General features: G+C 38.1%; 1 protein-coding gene across 3 annotated transcripts; it reads right to left on the reverse strand.

Moving 5' to 3' along the window:
• Positions 1-25,521, reverse strand: LOC129540274 (RNA-binding motif protein, X chromosome-like). 3 transcript variants are annotated; one of them, XM_088834411.1, is made up of 9 exons: positions 25,416-25,521; positions 24,841-24,951; positions 22,710-22,874; positions 6,629-6,775; positions 4,656-4,767; positions 4,607-4,617; positions 3,362-3,494; positions 3,196-3,284; positions 1-2,442 (listed from the first exon to the last, which is right to left on the reverse strand). In XM_088834411.1, the coding sequence occupies exons 1-9, from the start codon at positions 25,519-25,521 to the stop codon at positions 2,138-2,140; spliced, it is 1,179 nt and encodes a 392-aa protein (XP_088690537.1). In that variant the 3' UTR covers positions 1-2,137. The 3 variants fall into 3 exon arrangements, with proteins under 3 accessions (XP_088690537.1, XP_088690535.1, XP_088690536.1); XM_088834409.1 differs by lacking the exon at positions 4,607-4,617 and having other exon boundaries at positions 3,362-3,487; XM_088834410.1 differs by lacking the exon at positions 4,607-4,617 and having other exon boundaries at positions 3,362-3,487; positions 6,623-6,775.
• Between the last annotated feature and the right edge of the window lie 1,365 nt (positions 25,522-26,886).

The following is a 26,886-nucleotide window of genomic DNA, read 5'->3' on the forward strand; positions in this document are numbered from 1 at the left end:
TAAGTCAAGGACTTTTTTCCACTTTACTCTGGCTATATAAATGTAGACGATTTCATAGTTGCTAGACACTAAACAAATTGCACCTTTATATTCAGTATATACAGCAAAGCCTGGGATACAGAGTTCTAGGTAAATGTAGAGAAGAAGAAAACTTCATTGTGTAGGTTTTTTAACACAGTTTCTAAAGCAACTTGATATTCTTTATTACTACACACCAGTTTAATGGCTAGGGTCAACAGAAAGGTACAATATTTCTTACACGATAAGCTTTTTCAACAGGAAATTTTACATTCCTGGGTTAATTGACATTTTCAAATTAAGCCAACTACAGGAACCTGCAGGTCAAACGGATTTTAAAAACAGGAACTCCTTACAAATAAAATGTAGAGAAAACTTATAGTTGAAATTTACTTCTCATTCTCTGTACTACAGACAAATTCATTATATTCTCATGAACGTTTTAACAAGATAGGCTTTTAACTTTGGTTATAATTTTCAGCATTTACTCTTTCACAAGCTCAAAAACAGAATCCTTGTAGCAATGTTGGGGAGAAATTATATTCTAGGCTGCCATTCTCATTTTCTCACAAATGTTGTCACTATGATAACAAGACATCCTGTCAAGGATCTTTCTGTTGCTCAAAGCTTCCAGGGTAGGTAATACAGACACTATTTCCTGTGAATCCGTTATGGTAACTAGAAATTATGCTACAACATTTATACTCTTATTCAGTCCTCACAAACACTACAGCACAACTGAATGAAAATTATGCCTTCATAATGTCTAGTAAAAATGTTACCAAAATATCAAAGGAGCAGTTGCTGACTTTGGTTGGCATTTCAGCAGTTACCAATGCAACTACTCAAAACATATCCTGTTCTTTCTCAGCTTCGTACTAGGATCAGTAACTTACTGCTTATTTTGTACCTGCTTACCTGGACAGTACTGCCTGGTGAACTTCATGTAGAACATGAATGTCACTTTTATGCACTGTCCTTTGTCTTGAAAATGTATTTTAACTATGCCTTTGACGTCTAACATGTGGAACAATCCTAAGAAATTTCTTAATCTGTCTTCTGAGTTTGCCTCAAATGTTATTTTGATTTTATTGTTAATGGAACCTTTAACAAGTAAATTTCTGTTACTTTAAAAGGACACTGCAAATTTCTCCACTAATTTTGCAAATTCCAATTTGTTCTGCAGCGCTTATCCTTGCCTCTTAATAAAAAGTTGATGTATTATTACTGATACCTAGGATTGCCTACAAAACCCCTTAACTTTCCTTATAGATAAGCCTATACTTTGGGGTTATACCAAGTACTCCAAAATGAAGTGAAAATAAGTATTACTTAAAGCATTGCATTTCCAACAAATCTAGAACTGCTTCCTTTCATGAAGATACATACTCAGAATACTTAACTAGTTCAATCCCGACTTAGGTGCAGATTGTTTTCTTTTTAATCGTGGTTGGCACTTTTATCATTTGCCACTTGAATGACTAAGACAATTGATACTTAACTTCAGACTTCTTAAACATTTATTCACACATCTAAATTTTCTTCTGATTTATACTATTGTTTTAAAAAGTTAGACAAAAATTTTAGTAAAGATGCAAACATTTCCTTCAGGTTTTTAGAGCCTTGCCAAACCTTCTATACACTGCTTTCAAAAATAACATGTAATATTGTTAACCTAAATATAAAGCAGGTAAGGCTTGCAATGGAGAAATACCATACTGCTTAATTCTGAATGCATTCGTGTGCAAAGACTACAAATGGAAACTTTAAGCAAACAGCACAATTCACCTTCTAAACAAGAAACAAGTGTTTTTATGCTCGTTTAACCCACCAGTAAAATAAACAATAACACTTTACAAAACATACTCAGAAAATTTAGACATTAAATTTAAAAATTTTAACTTCTATCTTTCAACCAGCAGTAACAAGTATGAAATTACTTTGAATAACTCTATTTTTCAACTTATCTGAATAATTCTATTTTTCAATTTATCTGAAAATTCATGGAGGTGAAAGTTTACAGCTCTTCCCTCCAAAACCAACGGTTTTCTTCAGCAATACTCAAGTACCAGTTAAAACAGAAACTCACAAAAAATTTTCCCATGCCAAGAAAACATTTTTAGTACCTGTTTCTGCCTACTCTTTCAGATCGGCTCCCCCCATGACCTCCCCTGGAAGCCTCACAACCTGAGCTACTGTATGACTCACGAGGAGGAGGGTACACCCTATCCTTGGAGGATGGAAACCCTTGTTCTTGTCTTCCGCCACGGTCACGACCACTTAAGTAGGTATCACTTCGGCTGCTTGAGTAACTTTTCCGACTTCCTCCATATCTGTCTCTTGTACTGCTATAATCATCATAGCGACTGCTTCTGCCATAACTCAGAGGTGGACCTCTTCCTGACGGAGCACCACGGGAGCCCCCTGTGAAATCAGTAATTGATAAAATTATAAAACTTTTCCCGTTACTTCTATAACATGACTGTAAAGTACTAAATCTTTGAAAGGATAGCCTTTATCTGCCTCTGTGGTGAAGATATGAATTAGCAGCAGTGGTGAAGGGGCTTTCACAGTTATTTAAAAGAGCAGTACTTTTTAGTTCCAGTAGTTGAGAAGGCAATGGCAACCCACTCCAGTACTCTTGCTTGGAAAATCCCATGGGTGGCGGAGCCTGGTAGGCTGCAGTCCATGGGGTCACTAAGAGTCGGACACATCTGAGCGACTTCACTTTCATGCACTGGAGAAGGAAATGGCAACCCACTCCAGTGTTCTTGCCTGGAGAATCCGAGGGACCGGGAAGACTGGTGGGCTGCTGTCTATGGAGTTGCACAGAGTCGGACACGACTGAAGTGCCTTAGCAGGAGTTTAAATGTTAATTTTTTGGAAAAGACTAAAATTTTGAACTTCATAATGTTCCTGTGCTTCATACTCTCAACAGCACTTTTGCTTTTAAAAATGTTACAATAATTTTTGTGATTAAAAAATGTGAGCTGCCAAATTATCCTTCATATCATTTGAAATGACAGATCAAAAATAATTCAAAGACCTTCAAACCAATCAATTAGGTAGAAATTACATTTTATTTTCTGAGAAAATAGAAGTAAACTTGAGTAAATGATGTAGATCTAGCATGTCAATTCTAATTTTGTCATTTGTAAGCTGTAACTGTACTCTTACCATAACTCTTGTATGAATCCCTGTAGGAACCTCCACTTCGATGTTCAGAATAATCTCTATCACGGTTTCCACCATAGCCATCACGATCACTACATTTAAGGGAATTAATGTTATAATTAACCATTTCCATAAGTTATTTGATTAAAAACAGAATTGTTTATAGTACCTATGTCCTCTAGAGGAATAATCATCTCGAGAACTTGAATGGCCATAATCACAGTATGCATAGTCTCTAGACGGTGGAGCATAATCCTCGGTGTCTCGCGAACTTGAATAATCTCTGCCTGAGAAACTTAAAACAAACAAACAAAATTAAATGACAAGAATTCAGAAAGAAAGTTTTAAATGTGCAAAGGACTTCAATATACTTTTCCTCAAGGAAGATATATAATTATGAACAAGAATATAAAACACTGCTTAACATAATTGTATTTTAGGGAAATACAGTTTCTCAATCCGAATGAGATATCTACTCTGCACCTAGCAGACAGGCTATATATAGAGAGAGATATTTTTTAATCTAAAATATAAAACATCAAGTGTTTGTGAACATGCAGAGAAACTGAAATCCTGTGTGTGCATGGTAGAAATATAAAGCTGTGTCAGACTCTTAGAGACCTTGTGGACTGTAGCCCACCAGGCCCCTCTATTGATGGGACTTTCCAAGCAAGAATTTGCAGTAAGTTGCTGTTTTCTCATCCAGGCAATCTTCCCCACTTCGGGACTGAACCTGAGTCTCTTGCATTGGCAGCAGTGCAGTTATGGAGATGAACGGTTCCTTAAAATACTGAAGTTACTGTACGACCCAGGAATTCCAATTCAGAGTTTACACCAAGAATTGAAAACAGGCACTCCAATGTTTGTACACATTAACTACAAAGATGGATAAACAAACCATGTTAACTATACATACAATGGTGTTAACCCCCACTCAAAAACTGAAGTACTGACTCATGCTTCAGCAAGGATTATCTTTGAAAACACTCACACTAATGGAAAAGCCACATATTAAAGGTCACATATTGTTAGGGCTTCCCCGGTGGCTCAGTTGGTAAAGAATCCGAGTGCAATGTGGACGACCAGGGTTCAATCCCTCAGGAAGATCCTCTGCAGAAGGGAATGGCTACCCACTACAGTATTCTGGCCTGGAGAATTCCATGGATAGCGGAGCCTGGCAGGCTACAGTGAACGTATGATATATTCAGGATTAGGTAAATTTACAGACACATGATATAGGTGGGTGTTTACTAGGGATACAGGAGGATAAAAATGGGAGCAACTGCTTATGGATTTTGTTTTGGGGTGATTAACTATTTTGGAACTGAACAGAGAGAGTGGTTGTAGAATTCTGAGTATTTTAAATGCTACTGAATTGTTCACTTTTAAAATTTTGTTAGATAAATTTTACCTCAACAAAATGAACTATGACTTAAAAATGCATGTATTTTATTTTTCTTTACCTCTCTTTAGTAGCACAACCATTATCTCTTGATGACACACAGTTATCTCTCCGAGAAGACATTGGCTCTCTATGAGGACCTCCTCTGTAATTTTCTCTCCGCAATACTGGACCTTTAATTTTAAAATGCTTACATAAGTATCTCAGAATTGAGAGTAATAGTTCAAAGAAAAAAAAAAAAATCAAAAGACTGGTATCTTTCCTCTCTCCAAAACAATTTAAAAAAACTACTTATAAAATCCCATTAATGCACATTTAGTTTGCTTTATACATGTAATTCCTGAACACTTTATTTTCTGACACCATCTGCTCCCTGTACATTTTGCATAATCCTTAAATTACAAGTAATAGAATCTCTCAAAACTTCAGTAAAATCTAATTAATTTTTGAAAACTATTATCACATATTCAATCACAAAGTAGCTGATTCTCTCCTAATGGTGATAAATTTAACATAAACCGCAACCTGAATTACTGACCTTTCTAAACAATAGTGCTTTTGAGTTCAACTACTTATTAGTAATAAAGGGCGCACTTGAAAAATGCTGCCTCTTCCAAAACAGGAAACTAATTCCCATAAATAATGTTCACTTCTTGTGCTAATTCTTATTAATTCCTGGTGGTCAGACTTCTCTTGTTTTGTTTGCTTACTGGGCTAATAGTCTAATGAAACTTTAGTTTTCTCAACTTCTTTACTATTTTGAAATCAATACCATATTACACTTGGCTTCAATAATAGTCTATACATAAAATGACAATTTGATAGTGATTCAAAATTTTTAACTGTACCAGGAGTCAAACAACAAAGTAAAAATATGTCAAGAATCCAAACTAAAGTTAATATGGCAAATTTCAGTTAATGTTTATAATTACATGAACCAGGTAGCCAATATAACAGAGCTAAACGATTCTACATTCCAAAATGCTGACTCATAGGATATTAGTTTTCATAAAAATACTTGACCTTGAAACTACATGAAAACTCCTACTAAGCAGCAAATGTTAGCAACTTAAAAAAAAAAAAAATTCTGAGGAATTCTCTAGCAAGCTTCAGTTCAGTTCAGTCGCTCAGTCGTGTCCGACTCTCCGCGACCCCATGAATCACAGCACGCCAGGCCTCCCTGTCCATCTCCAACTCCTAGAGTTCACTCAAACTCATGTCCATCAAGTTGGTGATGCCATCCAGCCATCTCATTCTCTGTTGTCCCCATCTCCTCCCACTCCCAATCCCTCCCAGCATCAGATTCTTTTCCAGTGAGTCAACTCGTCGCATGAGGTGGCCAAAGTATTGCAGTTTCAGCTTTAGTATCAGTCCTTCCAATGAACACCCAGGATTGATCTCCTCCAGAATGGACTGCTTGGATCTCCTTGCAGTCCAAGGGACTCTCAAGAGTCTTCTCCAGCACCACACTTCAAAAGCATCAATTCCTCGGCAATCGGCTTTCTTCACAGTCCAACTCTCACATCCATACATGACCATGGGAAAAACCATAGCCCTGACTAGACAGACCCTGGTTGGCAAAGTAATGTCTCTGCTTTTTAATATGCTATCTAGGCTGGTCATAACTTTCCTTCCAAGGAGTAAGCGTCTTTTAATTTCCTGGCTGCAATCAGAATCTGCAGTGATTTTGGAGCCCCCCAAAATAAAGTCTGACACTGTTTCCACTGTTTCCCCGTCTATTTCCCATGAAGTGATGGGACCAGATGCCATGATCTTCGTTTTCTGAACGTTAAGCTTCAAGCCAACCTTTTCACTCCCCTCTTTCACTTTTAGATTTAAAGGAAATGTCTTCCCCACTTCTATGTTAATCACCTACTACACATCTAAAATTAGATGCTAAAGAATTATTTTCCAGCTGTGAATCAACAAATAAACTAGTGATCAGTAAACATGTGCATCTTAAAGTTAAGCATTCATTTTAAAATTGCTCACTTTTACTAAGAAACAACAGTCCCTATATAATATAGCGTTTACCTTGTCCTTTCATTCCACTACTGGTTCGCCCTTGAGCAGAAGGAGCAGATCTTTTAGGAGAAGGACCTTCACATCTTGAGGATGGTCCTCTTTTAGGTGGATAAGTTTCTCTTGAAGAGCTCATATTGCGACTATATCCATTATCACCTGTATTTCAGTGAAATCTTTTAAGTAGAATAAACATTAAGTTTCGCTTACTGTTTATAGATATTTACTAAAGAACTACCATTGCCTTCAGCATTCGTATTTGCCTAAACCAATAAAACTAATTCCTCAAATGATACATCAGTTAGTACAATTCAGTTTGAAAAATTTACGAAATGAGTCAAGAACCACTGCTGTGATAGTAGTCTGAAGAGAATAAAGGAGGTGGAGAAAAACCAGGATAAAATAAATTTTTAAACACACTTGGAGGAAAATGATAATAATTCATACTATTCTGGTATCAAAAAAGCTTTTTAAAAAAGTAACACAATAGGGCGGCGGTCCTAAGACAGCGAAGGAACAGAAGAGGGAGACCACTTCCTCCACAAATTCATCAAAAGAGCATTTGAACGCTGAGTAAATTCCACAAAACAACTTCTGAATGCCAGCAGAGGATATCAGGCACCCAGAAAATCAGCCCATTGTCTTCGAAAGGATATACAAAAGAGGTAAGGATGGAGATCTGTCCCAGAAAGGGAGTCTAAAAAAAGAAAGAAGGTTCCAAACACCAGGAAACATTCTCACTGGCGAGTCTGTGGCAAGCCTTGGAAACTCAGAGGGCAACATAACTGGGAGGAAAAATAAATAAATAATTTAAACCCACAGATTACATGCCCAATGGTAACTCCCAGTGAAGAAGCAGCACAGACGCCCATATCCGCCACTAGCAAGTGGGGGCTTGGCAGGGAGATGCGGGCTGCATTGCTTAGAGTAAGGACCGGACCTGAAGGCCCCGAGGGCAATCTGAGGGAGCTAACTTGAGATAGCAAAGCAGACTGTGGGATAGATATCCTGCAAAAAGGCAAAAAGCCCAAACCTAAGACACCGCCAGACCTGCTCACAGAACAAAGGACTGAGCAACTTAGCCAGCTGCGGATGGCCAATCCCCCACCAAGACAGGCAGGAGAGGGCAAGCAGAGCTGTTTAAGGGGGCAATCAAGGCCCCACAGAGGCATCATCTACCAAACTGCAAGCAGGCTTCGATGATAACCAAGTTTTCTTGGGATTCTGGACGGTTGACAACAGCCTGAGAGGGTACGCCAGTTGTATACCCAGAAAACCGAGAAGCAGGGCCCAGGGAGGTGATAAGTCACAGCGACTGCGCTAGCCAAACACCTGGCCACCTGAGCTGCTCAGACTGGGGAAGGGCCCAAAACGCAGGCCCAACCAAGTCTGCGCCTTTGAGGAGTACTACCTGAACCTAAGCGGCTTTGACCTGGGAAGTGCATGCTACCCAGGGCCTGCCTCAGACAGTTCCTGGCAGAGCAACCTAGAGCTTGAGCAGTATAGAGAGGGAAAGTACACACGCTGTGAGCGGGGGCAAACCCAGTGTGGCCGAGACACTGCGAGCACTCCCCACAAATGCCAGTGATATCTGTTTGCAGACTTCCTCCTTCCCCACAGCACAACTGAACGTGAGCCTAAAAAAGTGTCCACCACCGCCCCCTTGTGTCAGGGCAGAAGCTAGACACTGAAGAGACCAGCAAACAGAAGAAGCTAAAACAGAGGGAACGGCTTTGGAAGTGACAGATGGAGAAGTCTTGAGGCTACTGCAAGAATAAGACTGAAAACCAGAAGTAGGAGGCTTAAGTCCAAATCCTGAGAACAGCAGAGAACTCCTGACCCCATGGAACATTAAGCGATAGGAGCTCATCAAACACCTCTATACCTAAACTGAAACCAAGCACTACCCAAGGTTCAACAAGTTCCAGAGCAAGCACACAAAGTTCCAGAGCACAGCACACAAATTCTCCAGCCACACAGGAACATAGCCCTTAGCCTCAATATAGAGGCTGCCCAAAGTCACTCCAAACGCACTGACATCTCATAACTCATTACTGGACACTTCATTGCACTCCGGAGAGAAGATATTAAGCCCCACCCACCAGAACACCAGCACAAGCTTCCCTAACCAGAAAACCTTGACAAGCCACACCGTGCAATCCCACCCACAGAGAGGAAACTTCATAATAAAGAGAACTCCACAAACAGACAGAAGACGGAAAGGCCACCCCACCCACAGCAATATAAGCAAGATGAAGCGTCAGAGAAATACCCAGAAAGTAAAGGAACAGGATAAATGCCCACCAACCCAAACAAAAGAGAAAGAGACAGGAATCTACCTGATAAAGAATTCTAAATGATAGTGAAAGTGATCCAAAATCTTGAAAACAAAATGGAGTTACAGATATTTAGCCTGGAGACAAGGATCAAGAAGATGCAAGAAAGGTTTAACAAGGACCTAGAAGAAATAAATAAGAGTCAATATATCATGAATAACACAATAAATGAGACCAAAACACTCTGGAGGGTATCAACAGTAGAATAACGGAGGCAGAAGATAGGATAAGTGAGCTAGAAGACAGAATGGCAGAAATAAATGAAACAGAGAGGAAAAAAAGTAAAACGAATTAAAACAAACGAGGACAATCTCAGAGACCTCTGGGACAATGTCAAATGCACCAAGATTTGAATCACAGGAGTACCAGAAGAAGAAGACAAAAAGACAGACCTGAGAAAATACTTGAGATAATAGTTGAAAACTCCCCTAAAATGGGGAAGGAAATAATCACCCAAGTCCAAGAAACCCAAAGAGTCTCAAACAGGATAAACCCAAGGTGAAACACCCCAAGACCCATATTAATCAAATTAACAAAGATCAAACACAAAGAACAAATATTAAAAGCAGCAAGGGAAAAACAACAAATAACACACAAGGGGATTCCCATAAGGATAACAGCTGATCTCTCAAGAGAAACTCTTCAGGCCAGGACGGAATGGCAGGGCATACTGAATGCGTTGAAAGAAAATAACTTACAGCCCGAATTACCGTACCCAGCAGGGATCTCATTCAAATATGAAGGAGAAATCAAAAGCCTTACAGACAAGCAAAAGCTGAGAGAATTCATCACCATCAAACCAGCTCTCCAACAAATGCTAAAGGACCTTCTCTAGAAAGAACACAGAAAGAGTGTACAAACTCGAACCCAAAACAATAAAGTAAATGGCAACGGGATCATAGGTATCAATAATTCCCCTAAATGTCAATGGGTTGAATGCCCCAACCAAAAGACAAAGACTGGCTGAATGGATACAGAAACAAGACCCCTATAACCCCTATATATGTTGTCTACAAGAGACCCACCTCGAAACGAGGGACACATACAGACGGAAAGTGAAGGGCTGGAAAAAGATACTCCTCGCAGAGACCAAAACAAAGCAGGAGTAGCAATACTCATATCAGATAAAATACACTTTAAAACAAAGGCTGTAAAAAGAGGAAAAGAAGGACACTATATAATTATCAAAGGATCAATCCAAGAAGACATAACAATTATAAATATATATGCACCCAACATAGGAGCACCGCAATGTGTAAGATAATGCTAGCAATTGAGAGGGGAAACTAACAATAACACAATAAGAGTGGGAAACTTTAATACCCCACTCATACCTATGGATAGATCAACTAAACAGAAAATTAACAAGGGAACACAAACGTTAAATGATACATCAGACCAGTTAGACCTAATTGATACCTGTAGGATATTTAACCCCCAAACAATCAATTTCAACTTTTCCTCAAGTGCACACGGAACCTTCTCCAGGATAGATCATATCCTGGGTCATAAATCTAGCCTTGGTAAATTCAAAATAATTGAAATCATTCCAACCATCTTTTCTGACCACCATGCAGTAACATTAGCTCTCAGTTACAGGAGAAAATCTATTAAAAATTCCAACACATGGAGGCTGAAGAACATGCTGCTGAGTAACCAACAAATCGCAGAAGAAATCAAAATATGCACAGAAACGAATGAAAATGAAAACATGACAACCCAAAACCTCTCGGACACTGTAAAAGCAGTGCTAAAGGGAAGGTTCATAGCAATACTGGCATACCTCAAGAAACAAGAAAAAAGTCAGCTAAATAACGTAACTCTACACCTAGAGTAATGAGACAAGGAAGAAATTAACAACCTCCTCAGGGTGAGAGGAAGGAAAGAAATCTTAAAACTCAGGGCAGAAATAAATGCAAAAGAGACCAAAGCAAAAATCAACAAAGTCAAAAGCTGTTTTTTTTTTTTTTTTGAGAGGGTAAATAAAGTTGACAGACCATTAGCCAGACTCATCAAGAAACAAAGGGAGAAAATCCAAATCAATAAAGTTAGAAATGAAAATGGAGAGATCACAACAGAGAACCCAGGAATACAAAGGACCATACGAGACTACTATCAGCAATTACAGGCCAATAAATGGACAACTTGGAAGAAATGGACACATTCTTAGAAAAGTACAACTTTCCAAAACTGAACCAGGAAGAAATAGAAAATCTTTAACAGACCCATCACAAGCACAGAAATGGAAACTGTAATCAGAAATCTTCCAGCAAACAAAAGCCCAGGAATTCTACCAAAATTTTAGAGAAGAGCTAAGGAAGGTTATGACCAACCTGGATAGTGTATTAAAAAGCAGAGACATTACTTTGCCAATAAAGGTACACCTAGTCAAGGCTATGGTTTTTCCCGTGGTCATGTATGGATGTGAGAGTTGGACTGTGAAGAAAGCTGAGCACCAAAGAATTGATGCTTTTGAACTGTGGTGCTGGAGAAGACTCTTGAGAGTCCCTTGGACTGCAAGGAGAGCCAACCAGTCCATTCTAAAGGAGATCAATCCTGGGTGTTCATTGGAAGGACTGATGCTAAAGCTGAAACTCCAATACTCTGGCCACCTCATGCGAGACTTGACTCACTGGAAAAGAGTCTGATGCTGGGAGGGATTGGGGGTGGGAGGAGATGGGGACGACAGAGAATGAGATGGCTGGATGGCATCACCGACTCGGTGGACATGAGTTTGAGTGAACTCTGGGAGTTGGTGAAGGACAGGGAGGCCTGGCGTACTGTGATTCATGGGGTCGCAAAGAGTCGGACACGACTGAGTGACTGAACTGAACTGAACGCCTCTCCTGCTCAAATTCTTCCAGAAAACTGCAGACGAATGTAAACTTCCAAACTCCTTCTATGAGGCCACCATCACCCTAATACCAAAACCTGAAAAAGATACCTCAAAAAAAGAAAACTACAGGTCAATATCACTGATGAACATAGATATAAAAATCCTTAACAAAATTCTAACAATCAGAATCCAACAACACATTAAAAAGATCATACATCATGACCAAGTCGGCTTTATCCCAGGGATGCAAGTATTCTTCAGTATCCGCAAATCAATCAATGTAATACACCACATGAACAAACTGAAAAATAAAAACTGTATGATTATCTCAATAGATGCAGAGAAAACCTTTGACAAAATTCAACATCCATTTATCATACAAACCCTCCAGAAGGTGGGAATAGAAGGAACATTCCTCCACATAATAAAAGCTATATATGACAAACCCACAGCAAACATTATCCTCAATGGTGAACACTTGAAAGCATCTCCCCTAAAGTCAGGAACAAGACAAGGGTGGCCACTCTTACCATTACTGTTCAGCATAGTTTTGGAAGTTTTGGCCACAGCAATCAGAACAGAAAAAGACATCAAAGCATTCCAGATTGGAAAAGAATTAAAACTCTCACTATTTGCAGATGACATGATCCTCTACACAAAAAACCCTAAAGACTCTACCAGAAAACTACTAGAGCTAATCAATGAACATAGTAAAGTTTCAGGATATAAAATCAACACACGGAAATCCCTTGCATTCCTATACACTAATAATGAGAAAATAGAAAAAGAAATTAAGAGAACAATTCCATTCACCGTTCCAACGAAAAGCATAAAATCCTTAGGAATATACCTACCAAAAAAACCAAAAGGCCTTTATATACAAAACTATAAGACACTGGTGAAAGAAATCAAACAGGATACTAATAGATGGAGAAAATACCATGTTGGTGGATTGGAAGAATCAATACTGTGAAAATGACTATACTGCCCAAAGTTATCTACAGAGTCAGTGCAATCCCTATCAAGCTACCAATGTTATTTTTCACAGAGCTAGAACAAATAATTTTACAATTTGTATGGAAGTACAAAAACATCGTACAGCCAAAGCAATCTTGAGAAAGAAGAAAGGGGGGAATCAATCCACCGGACTTTAGGCTGTACTACAAAGCCACAGTCATCAAGACAGTATGGTACTGGCATAAAGACAGAAATATAGAGCCACGGAACAAAATAGAGAGCCCAGAGATAAATCCACACACCGATGGACACCTCATCTTTGACAAAGGAGGCAAAGATATTCAATGGAGAAAAGACAATCTCTGTAACAAGTGGTCCTGGGAAAACTGGTCATCCCCTTGTAAAAGAATGAAACTAGAACACTCCCTAACATCATATACAAAAATAAACTCAAAGTGGGTTAAAGACCTAAGGGGAAGACCAGAAACTATAAACTCCTAGAGGAGAACGTAGGCAAAACACTCTCTGACATAAATCACAGCAGGATCCTCCATGAACCACCTCACAGAATATTGGAAATAAAAGTAAAAATAAACTAAGAGGACCTAATTAAAATTAAAACCTTCTGCACAGCAAAGGAAACGATGAGCAAGGTGAAAATACAGCTTTCAGAATGCGAGAAAATAATAGCAAATGAAGCAACTGACAAATAATTAATCTCCAAAATATACAAGCAACACCTGTAGCTCAAATCCAGAAAAAATAAACGACCCAATCAAAAAATGGGCCAAAGAACTAAACAGACATTTCTCCAAAGAAGACAAACAGAAGGCTAACAAACATATGAAAAGATGCTCAATGTCACTTCTAATCAGAGAACTGCAAATCAAAACCACAATGAGGTGCCATTTCACCCCGGTCAGAATTTCTGGCTGCTATCCAAAATTCTACAAGCAAAAAAGCTGGAGAGGATGTGGAGAAAAGGGAACCCTCCTGCACTGTTGATGGGAATGCAAACTAGTGCAGCCACTATGGAGAAAAGTGGGGGAGATTCCTTAAAAATCTGGAAATAGACCTGCCATACGACCCACCAATCTGACTCCTGGGCATACACACCGAGGAAACAAGAATTGGAAGAAACAAATGTACTCCAATGTTCAATGCAGCACTGTTTTTAACAGCCAGGACATGGAGGCAACCTAGATGTCCATCTGCAGACAAATGGATAATAACGCTGTGGTACATATACACAATGCCGTATTACTCAGCAATTAAAAGAATACACTTTAACCAGTTCTAATAAGGTGGATTAAACTGGAGCCTATTATACAGAGTGAACTGAGCCAGAAATAAAAACACCAACACGGTATACTAACACAAATATATGGAATTGAGAAAGATGGAAACAATAACATGGTATGCGACACAAAAGAGACACAGGCGTATAGAACAGTCTTATGGACTCTGTGGGAGAGGGTGAGGGAGGGATGATTTGGGAGAATGGCAATGAAACATGTATATCATCATATGTGAAATGCATCGCCAGTCCAGCTTCGATCCATGATACAGGATGCTCGGGGCTGATGCACTGGGATGACTCTGAGGAATGATATGGGGAGGGAGGTGGGAGGGGAGTTCAAGATGGGAAACACATGTACAACCGGTGGATTCATGTCAGTGTATGGCAAAACCAATATAGTATTGGAAAGTAATTAGCCTCTTAATTAAAACTGTTTATAACAGATAAAAAAAGGATACATTTGAATCAATTCCAATGAGGTGGATGAAAATGGAGCTATTATACAGAGTGAAGTAAGCCAGAAAGAAAAAAACCAATGCAGTATACGAACACAAATATATAGAATTTAGAAACATGGTAACGATAACCCTGTATGTGAGACAGCAAAAGAAACACAGATATATAGAACAGTCTTTTGGACTCTGTGGGTGAGGGAGAGGGTGCGATGATTTGGGAGAATGGCATTAAAACATGTATATAACCATATGGGAAATGAGTCACCAGTCCAGGTTCAATGCATTATACAGGATGATCGGGGCTGCTGCTCTGAGATCACCCAGATGAATGATGTGGGGAGGGAGGTGGAAGCAGGGTTCATGATAGGGAACACATGTACACCCGGGGAAGATTCATGGCAATGTAAGGCAAAACTAATACAATATTGTAAAGCAATTCAGGTAAAGCAATTAGCGTGCAATTAAAATTAAATACATACATACATACATATATATAAAGAATATATTTGAATCAGTTCTAATGAGGTGGATGAAACTGGAGCCTATTATACAGAGTGAAGTAAGCCAGAAAGACTAACACCAATACAGTATACAACACATATATTGGAATTCAAAATGATGGTAATGAGAACCCTGTATTCGAGACAGCAAAAGAGAAACAGAGATGTAGAACAGTCTTATGAAGTCTGTGGGAGAAGCCAAGGGTTGCATGATTTGGAGAATGGCATTGAGACATGTATGTTATGATATGGGAAAAGAATCACCAGTCCAAGTTCGATCCATGACACAGGATGCTCGGGGCTGGTGCACTGGGATGACCCTGAGGAATGATATGAGGAGGGAGGCGTGAGGGGATTTCAAGATGGGGACACATGTACAACCGGGTGGATTCGTGGCAGTGTATGGAAAAACCAATATAGAGTATTGGAAACTAATTAGCCTCTAATTGAAATTTTTTATAAACGATAAAACATGAATACATTTGAATCAGTTTTAATAAGGTGGATGAAACCTAAGCCTACTATACAGAGTGAAGTAAGCTAGAAAGAAAAACCAACACAGTATACTAACACATTTATATGGAATTTAGAAAGATAGTAACAATATCGCTTTATGTGAGACAGCAATAGAGACATAGATATAGAGAACAGTCTTATGGACTCAGAGGGAGAGACAAGCAAGGGATGATTTAGGAGAATGGCACTGAAACAAGTATGCCGACATACGTGAAATGAATCATCAGTCAGGTTTGATGCATGATACAGGATGCTCGGGGCTCGTGCACTGGGATGACTCAGAGGGATGATATGGGGAGGGAGGTCGGAGGAGGGTTCAAGATGGGGAACACATGTACACCCAGGGCCGATTCATGTCAATGTATGGGAAAACGAATTCAATATTGTAAAGTATCAGCTTATAATTTAAATTTTAAAAAAGAATATATTTGAATCATTTCTAATGAGGCAGATGAAACTGGAGTCTATTATACAGATTAAAGTAAGCCTGAAATGAAAACACCAATACAATATACTAACACACACATATGGAAATTAGTAAGATGGGAACGATTACCCTGTATGTGAGACAGAAAAAGAGACACAGATATATACAACAGTCTATGGACTCTATGGGAGAGGGCGAGGGTGGGATACTTAAGAGAATGGCTCTGAAACATGTATATTATCACATGGGAAATGAATCGTCAGTAGAGGTTCGATGCATCACACAGGATGCTCGGGACTGGTGCACTGGGTTGACCCAGATGGATGATACGGGGAGGGAAGTTCGGCGGGGGGCGGGGGGTTCAAGATGTGGAACACCTGTGCACTCAGGGCAGAATCATGTCAATGTACAGCAACACCAATAAAATATTGTGAAGTAATTCGCCTCCAATAAAAATATTTTTTTAGAAAAAGTATACATTTGCATCAGTGGAGAAGGAAAGGGTAGCCCACTCCAGTATTCTTGCCTGGAGAATCCCATGGACGGAGAAGCCTGGTAGGCTACAGTCCACGGGTCGTAAAAGCGTTGGACACAACTGAGTGACTGAACGGAACGGACGGAATGAGGTGGTTGAAACTGGAGCTTATTATACAGTGAGAAGTAAGCCAGAAAGAAAAACACCAATACGGTATACTAACACATTTATACGGAATTTAGAAAGATGGTAATGATGACCCTGTACGCGAGTCAGCAAGAGTCACAGATATATAGAACAGTCTTATGGAATCTGTGGGAGAAGTCACGGGTGGGATGATTTGGGAGAATGGCACAGAAACATGCATATTATCATATGTGAAACGAATTGCCAGTCCAGGTTCAATGAATGATACAAGATGCTCGGGACTGGTGCACTGGGAAAACCCAGAGGAATGATACTGCGAAGAGGGAGGGGGTTCAAGATGGGGAACACATGTACACTGGGGCATATTCATGTCAATGTATGGCAAAACCACTACAATATTGTAAAATAAATAGCCTCCAGTTAAAATTTAGAAAATGACTACACTGAATCAGTTCTAATGAGGTGGTTGAAACTGGAGCCAATTATAGTGTGAAGTAACCCAGAAAGAAAAACACCAATATAGTTTACTAATCATATATATGGAATTGAGAAAGATGGTAATGATACCCTATATGTAAGACAACAAAAGAGACTCAGATATATACAACAGTCTTATGGACTCTGAGGAAGAGGGCAAGGGAGGGATGATTTGGGAGAATGGCATTGAAACATGTATATTATCACAGGCGAAATGAATCTCCTCCACTCAGGTTTGATGCATGATACAGAGTCCTCAGGGCTGGTGCACTGGGATGATTCAAAGGGATATTATCAGGAGGGAGATGGGTTCAAGATGGGAAATACAGGTACACCCAGGGCAGATACATGGCAAAGTATGGCAAAACCAATACAATATTGTAAAGTAATCAGCCTCCAATTAAAATTTTTTGAAAAGATTAAAAAAAAAAGAATACATTTAAATCACTTCTACTGAGGTGGATGAAACTTCAGCATATTTTACACAGTGAATTAAGCCAGAAAGAAATACACCAAAACAGTACACTAACACATATATATGGAATTTAGAAAGATGGTAACCATAACCCTGTACGCGAGACAGTAAAAGAGACACAGATGTATAGAAGAGTCTTATGGACTCTGAAGGAAGGGCAAATTTGGGATGATTTGGGAGAATGGCATTGAAACATGTACATTATCATATGTAAAATAAATCCCCAGCCCAGGTTTGATGAATGAAACAGGATGCCCGGGGCTATCGCACTGCGATGACCCCAAGGGATGATATGGGGAGGGAGGTCGGAGGGGGGTTCAAGATGGGGAACACATGCACATCCGGAGCGGATTCATGTCAATGTAAGACAAATACAACACAATATTGTAGACTAATTAGCCTCCAATTAAAATTTTTCAGAAAGGATAAAAAAAAGTAACACATTTGAATCAGTTCTAATGAGGTGGACGAAACTGGAACCTATTATACATAGTGACGTAAGCCAGAAAGAAATACACCGATACAGTGTATTAAAGCATATATATGGAATTTAGAAAGATAGTAACAATAACCCTGTCTGCGTGACATCAAAAGAGATACAGATATCTGTTACTGTTACTATACAACAGTCTTATGGACTCTGTGGGAGAGGGAAATGGTGGGGTGATTTGGAAGAATGACATAGAAACATGTATATTATCATATGTGAAACGAACTGCCAGTCGAGGTTCGAAACATCTTATAGGAAACTCGGGGTTGGTGCTCTGGAATGACCCAGAGGAATGATATGGGGAGGGAGGCGGGAGGGGGATTCAAGATGGGGAATGCATGTTCAGCCAGGGCAGATTCATGTCAAAGTATGGCAAAACATATACAATATTTTAATTAGCTTCCAAGTAAAGTTTGTTTTTTCTTTTTAAGATTAAAAAAAAGAGAATACATTTGAATCAGTCTAAATGAGGTGGATGAAACTGGGGCCTATTATACAGAGGGAAGTAACCCAGAAAGAAAAACACCAATACAGTATACTAACGCATATCTATGGAATTTAGAAAGATGGTAAAAACAGCCCTGTATGTGTGACATCAAAAGAGACACAGAAATATACAACAATCTTATGGACTCGGTGGGTGAGGGAGAGGGTGGGATGATTTCACAGAATGGTATTGAAACATGTATATTATCATATGAGAAACGAATAGCTAGTCCAGGTTCGATGCATGATACAGGATGCTTGGGGCTGGTCCTCTGGGATGACCCAGAGGAATGACATGTGGATGGAAGTGGGAGAGGGGTTTAAGATGGGATACACAAGTACACCCAGGGAAGATTCATGGCAATGTAAGGCAAAACCAATACAATATTTTAAATAATTAGACTCCAATTAAAATTAAATATAAATATATACATATATATACATATACATATATATATATATATATATATAACATTGAATCAGTTCTAATGAGGTGGATGAAACTGGAGCCTATTATACAGAGTGAAGTAAGCCAGAAGGAAAAACACCAACACAGTTTACTAACACATTTATATGGAATTTAAAAAAGATAGTAACAATATCCCTTTATGCGAGATAGCAAAAGAAACACATATATAGAACAGTCTTATGGACTCTGTGGGAGAGGGCGAAGTTGGGATGATATGGATGGATGGCACTGAAACATGTATATTATCATATGTGAAATGAATTTCCAGTCCAGGTTCGATGCATGAAACAGGATTCTCTGGGCTGGGGCACAGGGATGACCCAGAGGGATGATATAAGGATGGAGGAGGGAGGGTGTGTTCAAGATCGGGAAGACATGTATGTCTGGAGCAGATTCATATCAATGAAAGGCAAAACCAATACAATATTGTAAATTAGCCTCCAATTAAATTGTTTTAAAAAATAAAAAAAAAGAAGCAATTTGTAACTGTTCTAAAGACGTTGATGAATATGGAGCATATTATACAGAGTGAAGTAAGCCAGAATGTAAAACACCAGTACAGTATACTAACACATATATATGAAATTTAGAAAGATTTTAATGAAACTCTTGTATGCGAGACAGCAGAAGAGACACAGATATATAGAACAATCTTATGGACTCTGTAGGAAACGGCAAGGGGGGATGATGTAGGAGAATGGCATTGAAACATGTATATTAATATATGTGAAAATGAATCGGCCATCCAGGTTCAATGCATGGTACAGGATGCTCGGGACAGGTGCTCTGGGATAACCCAGAGGGATGATATGGGGACAGAGGTGGAAGGGGTTTCAAGATGGGGAACTTATGTACACCCGGGACAGATGCATGTCAACATATGGCAAAACATATACAATATTCAAAAGTCATTAGCCTCCAGTTAAAACAATATATATATAAGAATACATTTGAATCAGTTCTAATGAGGTGGATGAAACTGGAGCCTATTCCACAGAGTGAAGTAAGCCAGAAAGAAAAACACCAATACAGTATACTAGTTCATATATATGGAATTTAGAAAGATAGTAACAATAATCCTGTATGTGAGACAGCAAAAGAGACACAGATATACAGAACAGTTTTATGGACTCTGAGGGAGAGGGAGAGGGTGGGATGACTTGGGAGAATGGCATTAAAACATGTGTATTATCATATGTGATATGAATCTCCAGTCCAGGTTCGATGCATGATACGGGATGCTCGGAGCTTATGCACTGGGATGACCCAGAGGAATGATATAGGTTGGAGATGGGAGAGGGGTTCAAGTTGGGAAAGACATGAACACCCAGGGCAGATGCATGTCAATGTATAGCAAAACCAATACAATATAGTAAAATAATTAGCCTCCAAATAAATTTTTTTAAAAATATTAAAAAAGGGCAAAAAATTACAATTGAATCAGTTCTATGAGGCGGATGAAACTGGAGCCTAATATACAGAGTGAAGTAAGCCAGAAAGAAAAACTCCAGTACAGTATACCAACACATATATATGCAATGTAGAAAGATGGTAACAATAACCCTGTATACGAGACAGCAAAAGAGACACAGATATATACACCAGTTACGGACCCCGTGGGTGACGGTGGGATACTTGGGAGAACGGCACTGAAACATGTATATCATCATAGGTGAAACTAATCGGCAGTCTAGGTTCCATGCATGATACAGGATATTCGGGGCTGGTGCACTGGGATGCTCCAGAGGAATGATATGCGTAGGGAAGTGGGATGGGGGTTCAAGATGGGGAACACATGTACACCCGGTTAGTTTCATGTCAATGTATGGCAAAACCAAAACAATAGTGTAATTGGCCTCCAATTAAAATTAACATAATAAAAAAAGAATGCATCTGAATCAGTTCTAATCGGTGGATGAAACTGGAGCCTATTATACAGAGTGAAGTAAGCCAGAAAGAAAAACACCAATACAGGATACTAACACATACATAGGGAATTTAGAAAGACAATAACGATAACCCTGTGTGTGAGACAGCAATAGAGACACAGGGCTGGTTGGGATGAATTGGGAGATTGGCACTGAAACATGTATATTATCATATGTAAAATGAATTGCCAGTCTAGGTTCGATGCAAGATACAGGAAGCTCGGGGTTTGTGCTCTGGGATGACCCAGAGGAATGATATGGGGAGGGATGTGGGAGGGGCATTCAAGATTGGGAACACATGTACTCCCAGGGTGGATTCATGCCAAGTATGGGACAACCAATACAATAATGTAAATTAAAAAAAAAAAAAACATGTCACAAAGCTATTTGTACCTCATAGAGAAAGAGAGAATATTTTACATGAAATATACATTGACTTGAATCTATCCAAATATTAAGTCCCAATGTTGCACAAGTGAAACTAATCCATTCTTTTAAATAAACTATACTTCAAATAAATAAAATGTAACAATAATTAAGTCAAAACAATAAAAATATGCACCTAAAAATACAAACAACACCTTTTATAGGAAAATATGCAACTTTTCAAACAACCATGGATACATATATAATTCGATAAAAAAAAAAATCCTGCTTATAATTGAATTCACACAGATCAATTCTGTTTTGTTCAAGCATAACCTTTAGTGTTAATTTTGAGTAAAAGGCTATGTTCTGTTCAAGTTTAACAGACGTTAAAAATACATGGTATGCAATGAAAAATTATCTTTTTATCTAACTAGAAAAATGTTGACAGATATATTCCAATTACACTTGGCAGAGTATAAGCTAGTAAACTTTTCCCCTCATCTCTTGAGAAAACAACAGGACTGTGTGATCTTATAATGAACACACGCTGTAACTGAACTTAAGATTTTCTAAAAATGGCACATCTGGTTGTCAAAACCAGAAGTGAAATTTTTTAAAGATTTGCTACTGTTAGTAGAAGAGACAAAGTTCGTTAAATACATGGAAGTTTATGAATGGAAAGTGACTCCCTTCTTCTGTCTTACCAAGTAAAAACTTCTTTGAAAATCTCATATTACCATTTTCAATAACTCACTGTTCTCTAACACACACAAACATGTAAATATATATGTTTTGTATGTAAATATACATACAAAACAGATGCTTTTACATCTGCATCAAAGACAACTTTTCCAAAATGCAAATTATACTACAACAGAACCCAGGAACAAAAGCACCGTATCAAAATGACAGTGGATATTTGCATAGATTTGTCTGCACATTTATGCTCAAGACAAACACTATAAGGTCAGTCCAAAAATATGGAATTTTCACCCCTGAACTGTGGTTATCTGTTATGTAATCTTGAAAATTATCCAGTACTTTTTACAATACAGTAGGACTACTCTGAAAGTATATCAACGTAGTTTTAATTCTTTAAATAAAGTTATTTGCTGTAAGCTGGAAAATTCTAATGTATGATCAACAGAAATGAATTCTGTAGAAAAACTCTTAAAGAGGCATCAATAACAATGGTTAAAAAAAACTTAACAAAATTTAAGTGATTTCCCTGTAAGACGATAAACATTTTTTGCACATACGTAATTTTAAAACTACGACAATTCTTTACAACTTAGAAATAATTTTGATTATCAAGAATGGTAATTTCTCACCTAATATATTCTTATCGATTATTCTGCTCATTACCAATGCAATAAAAATTAAGGTTTACTAGATGTTCAAACTTAACAGGTTTTCAGTGCTATGGCATCCTTATATTTTAATACATTACCAAAGTGTCCTCCTTGAGACACACGCCCTCTTGCTCCTCCTCCTTTTTCACATCTCAGATTTTTCGGATGGCCCCTTTTTCTTGCAGGAGGTTGAGATCTCAGTTTGCCACCACTTTCAAATGATGGCTTATTGGCTTGTTCTACTTTGTTTTTCCATCCAAAAACTAAAAGATTAAGTACAGCATCACTAATGTTACATAAAATTTAACTTATTGTTGTAATGAGTTAAATCAGTATTTTTTCCCCAAAAGCAAACATTTTTTTCCTGAAATGACTGTGTCCTTCCACATGATGAACATGACTTAATTGGCAATTGCCTTTCTTAAGTCATCCACCACAAAGCATATGCATTTACTATCAGAATTTCCGGAAAGGTTCTCTGGTATTAAAAGATGTGTATCTCTCCATTACCATGAAAAAGCACACATTTTTATTTTCTGTAACGTGCTTCATTTTAGTAATTTTTCCATTTAAAATTTGTTTCCCAAGGGTATGTAAAAGCATGCATATTACTTACAGTATTTACTCAAAATTATTGTTCCTATCATAATTACATTTTTAGCATTTGTTCTATTAGACACAAACATAAAGAAAATTTCTCAATATAAGTGCTGCTCTGTATTTACTCTAGTTCTATTAATTTTCTTCCTTTTTCTTTTTTAAAACTAGGGTCCTTATTTGGTCTTTAACATTTCTTGCCTTACACAACTGTTTTATTTTGTGTTCCCAAATAGTTACCGTAATGCTACTTCATATTTTTCAGAAATGCTTAAACTTAATTGATCTTCCAATATCTGCCTTAATCTTTTACAGAGACCAAAGGGAGTTTTGAAAACCCAGCAGGAATCATACTATATAGACTCTTGTTATTTCATATTATTTTTGGAAAATAATTTTAAATCCTAAATTCCTACCAGGACTTCTGGCTGAAATGGGCTCTAGCTCAATATAATCAGCCTCAAAAGCCATGTTTTCCCATCTTAGGTCTTATTTTCTATTTTTTGGTTTAAAATATTTTCCACAAATTCATGCACTGCCTCCTTCCCAACGCAGGATTTAGCTTACATTCCTAGATATACCTAAAAATAGTATCCAAAACCCAATAAGCTCTACCAAAATTACTACTTCATTTTCCTTAACATTTCTGCATGTGAAATTAATGTTTCTTCTCGTACATCTTTTCCCTTCACCCTAGAATACCAGTGCTCAAGAAAATAAATACTTTGTCTCATCCATAACCATTAGTCAGCTACTAAATACAATCAATGCCTTACAATATAACACCTATTGAATAAAGAATAATTCAAGTGTAATTTCAGATTACATGTTCCTGTGGCTAGACAACTAGAACAAATTAAAAAACAGCAATTAGTTACCATCAAGTAGTCTCAAGGAAACTTTATCTCTGTGACCCAAAGCTGGGTCAAACTTAACTTTTAGGTATTACCATATCTGAAAAATGAAAGTACAAGGGTCAGCTTGTGCCACATGCCTGAAATATACTAGAACCATAACTATAGATAATAGGGAATTAATGTAGTCACACTAAGGGAATGTAGAAGTTTTAGAGATAATTTAACAATTAACAGGATATCATGAGTACAAAAGCCCATGACCCACAATACAAAATGGGGGAAATAGACTTTTTTATTTAATATAACAATCCACAGAGGGGGAAATCCTGGAGCAAACACAGTGCTCTGTAACTAGCTAAAGAAATGGGATGCTTATGGCTGATTCATGCTGATAGACTGCAAGAAACCAACACAATATTGTAAAGCAATTCTCCAATGTTTAAAAACAGTTCTGCCTCTAACGGACAAATTTTTATTCGTAACACTGAAACAGTGAAGACTGACTTAAATAGAAAATGCCAAGACTTAAAATACAGAATGGAATACCGGTAGAGTGCTGAAGGTTAAAACCTATTTGTGTTTACACTTGAATGCTAATAGAAGACAGATTTAATCTATTTTGTTACTGCTGGGTATTAACTTCAATCTCTTCCCAACCAGAGGATCCAGTGTTTATGTGACAAAAAGGAGAGTGAAGCCTTACAGAGCATTATACTATTGTAACAATAAAGAAATCTATAAAGAGTACTAGATGAAGAACATTCATTATTAAGACTTACCTTTCCATTCATTCCTTTGGCAGCATCCTTTGCATCTGCCGGGCTCTCAAAAGTAATGAAAGCAAAGCCTCTCGACTTGTTTGTGTTCCGATCCCTTATCAAGAGAACTGTAATATACATAAATCTTTTTAATTTAAAATGTCACATAAAACTGAACTTTATTGTTTTCAAAATAATCACTCCTTTGACGCTTTCTCATAAGACCCCTTTAACATACTTGAATGTTATCAATAGAGTACAAACTTTTGAAAGTTACTTAAAAGCAACAAAAATCTATATATTATTTTATATATGATATAAAAACACCACACAATTTGATTTTTATGTATAACTTCTAGTATTTTAAAAACTAACAGTAAATAATCTCAATAATTCTACAATTACCATATCTTATTCTTTTTCATGTCCCAGGACCATTAGTACATTTTAAAATCACTCTTTTCTTCCCTTTTCAGTAAGAGGAGACCCTTTCACTGACTGCCAAGTGCTTAATCAATTAAAAAAAAAATCTCAAACTACTCAAAGTATACATATGCTTTAACGACTTAATGTATATTGATTCTACAGTTACCTTCCATAATGTGACCGTATTTCCCAAAATCAGCTTCAAGAGACTTCTCCGTTGTTTCAGCACTGAGGCCTCCTATGAAGAGTTTTCCAGGCTTATCTGCTTCCATCGTTTTACTGTTAGGTGGCAAAAAATATGCCAAAAAACTAATCATGAGCCAAAATGTTCAAGTGTCATTAAAAAAAAACAAAAAAACTTAACTTTAAAAAATGTTTACTAAAAAGACAAGAAAACTTGTAACGCAAAAAGGAAAACAAGCGCTGAACTAACGAATGACGTTTTTTACAGATGACAAAAGCCTGGAAGTTTAAATTACATTAGACGGCTGCTGTAAATCTCTTTTGAGCTGCACTATTTAAAGGTTTCATTCATTAAAACCTAAATACTGTATCTAAGTTTTATAACATGTGCATAAAATATACTAAACAGATTTTCAAATTTCCTCCATTTTCTCACGTTTATATTCATTACCCTACAAATAATCTTTAAAATACACTTACATTCAAAAACTTCTGCAATACTAAGTCATAAAAGCCACAAAAGAATAAAATACTTTGTTGAGGGAAATTTAACCTGTGGGCTTTTGTGGTAGAGTAAGAATCATGGCGCCAAACTGAATAATGTTAACTTTTACGAACATTAAAATTTGACCGTTTTTGTTAAAATAATCAACAGTTCGACATTTGAAAACTTTAAAGTCATGTAAGTAAAATGGTTAGGTATATTGGTTAAGTTTTCCAACTACTGTCACTATCTCGGAGAAAAACTGTTTAAAGAAGTGCACGTGAAACCAAACGGAGCCTCGGCTGTTACATCGCGATGCACAATTTGCACACCCAAGGCAAGGGAGAAAACCTAAGTTATACACCAAAGCAATATCCCACGACTAACAGCCGGAAGCCGAGAGAGAAAAGCTGGATTACGCACCAAAGCAACAGGCCCCACAACTAGCAGCCCCAAGCCAAGGGAGAAAAGACGGTTTGCACACTGAAGCAACAGTCTAGCGCACTAGCCGCCCCAAGCCAACGTGGGTGGGGGGGGGTGCGGGGGCGGACCGAATTACACACCAGTGCAACATTCAGCCCGGAGAAGGAAATGGCAACCCACTCCATTGTTCTTGCCTGGAGAATCTCAGGGATGGCAGAGTCTGGTGGGCTGCCGTCTATGAGTCGTTCAGAGTCGGACACGACTGAAGCGACTTAGCAGCAGCAGCAGCAGCAGCCCCAAGCGGAGGGAGAAAAGTCGCGTTACCCACCAAAGCCGCATTCCACACAACGACCAGCCCCAAGCCAATGTAAAAAAGCCGAATTACACACCAGAGCAACCTTCTGCACGATTAGCAGACCCCAGCGAAGAGAAAAAACACGTATTACACACCAAAGAGGCAATTCGCCCAACAGGCCCAAGGCAACCGAAAAAAAGCCGCATTATTCACCAAAGCAACATTCTGCAAGACTAACGGCCCCAAGTGGAG

This window comes from Moschus berezovskii, chromosome Y, assembly GCF_049115385.1.
Source record: "Moschus berezovskii isolate FMDL1 chromosome Y, NW_MosBer_1.0, whole genome shotgun sequence".
NCBI classification, from domain to species: domain Eukaryota; kingdom Metazoa; phylum Chordata; class Mammalia; order Artiodactyla; family Moschidae; genus Moschus; species Moschus berezovskii.

Excerpts from the sequence above, each read along its gene's own strand:
- LOC129540274 (XM_088834411.1), bottom strand. The coding sequence starts at position 25,521 with ATGGAAGCAGATAAGCCTGGAAAACTCTTCATAGGAGGCCTCAGTGCT. Across the intron at positions 22,875-24,840 it reads AGGAATGAATGGAAAGGTAA|TTTTTGGATGGAAAAACAAA; the intron begins GTCTTAATAATG and ends TTAATCTTTTAG. Across the intron at positions 3,285-3,361 it reads TATTCCTCTAGAGGACATAG|TGATCGTGATGGCTATGGTG; the intron begins GTACTATAAACA and ends CCTTAAATGTAG.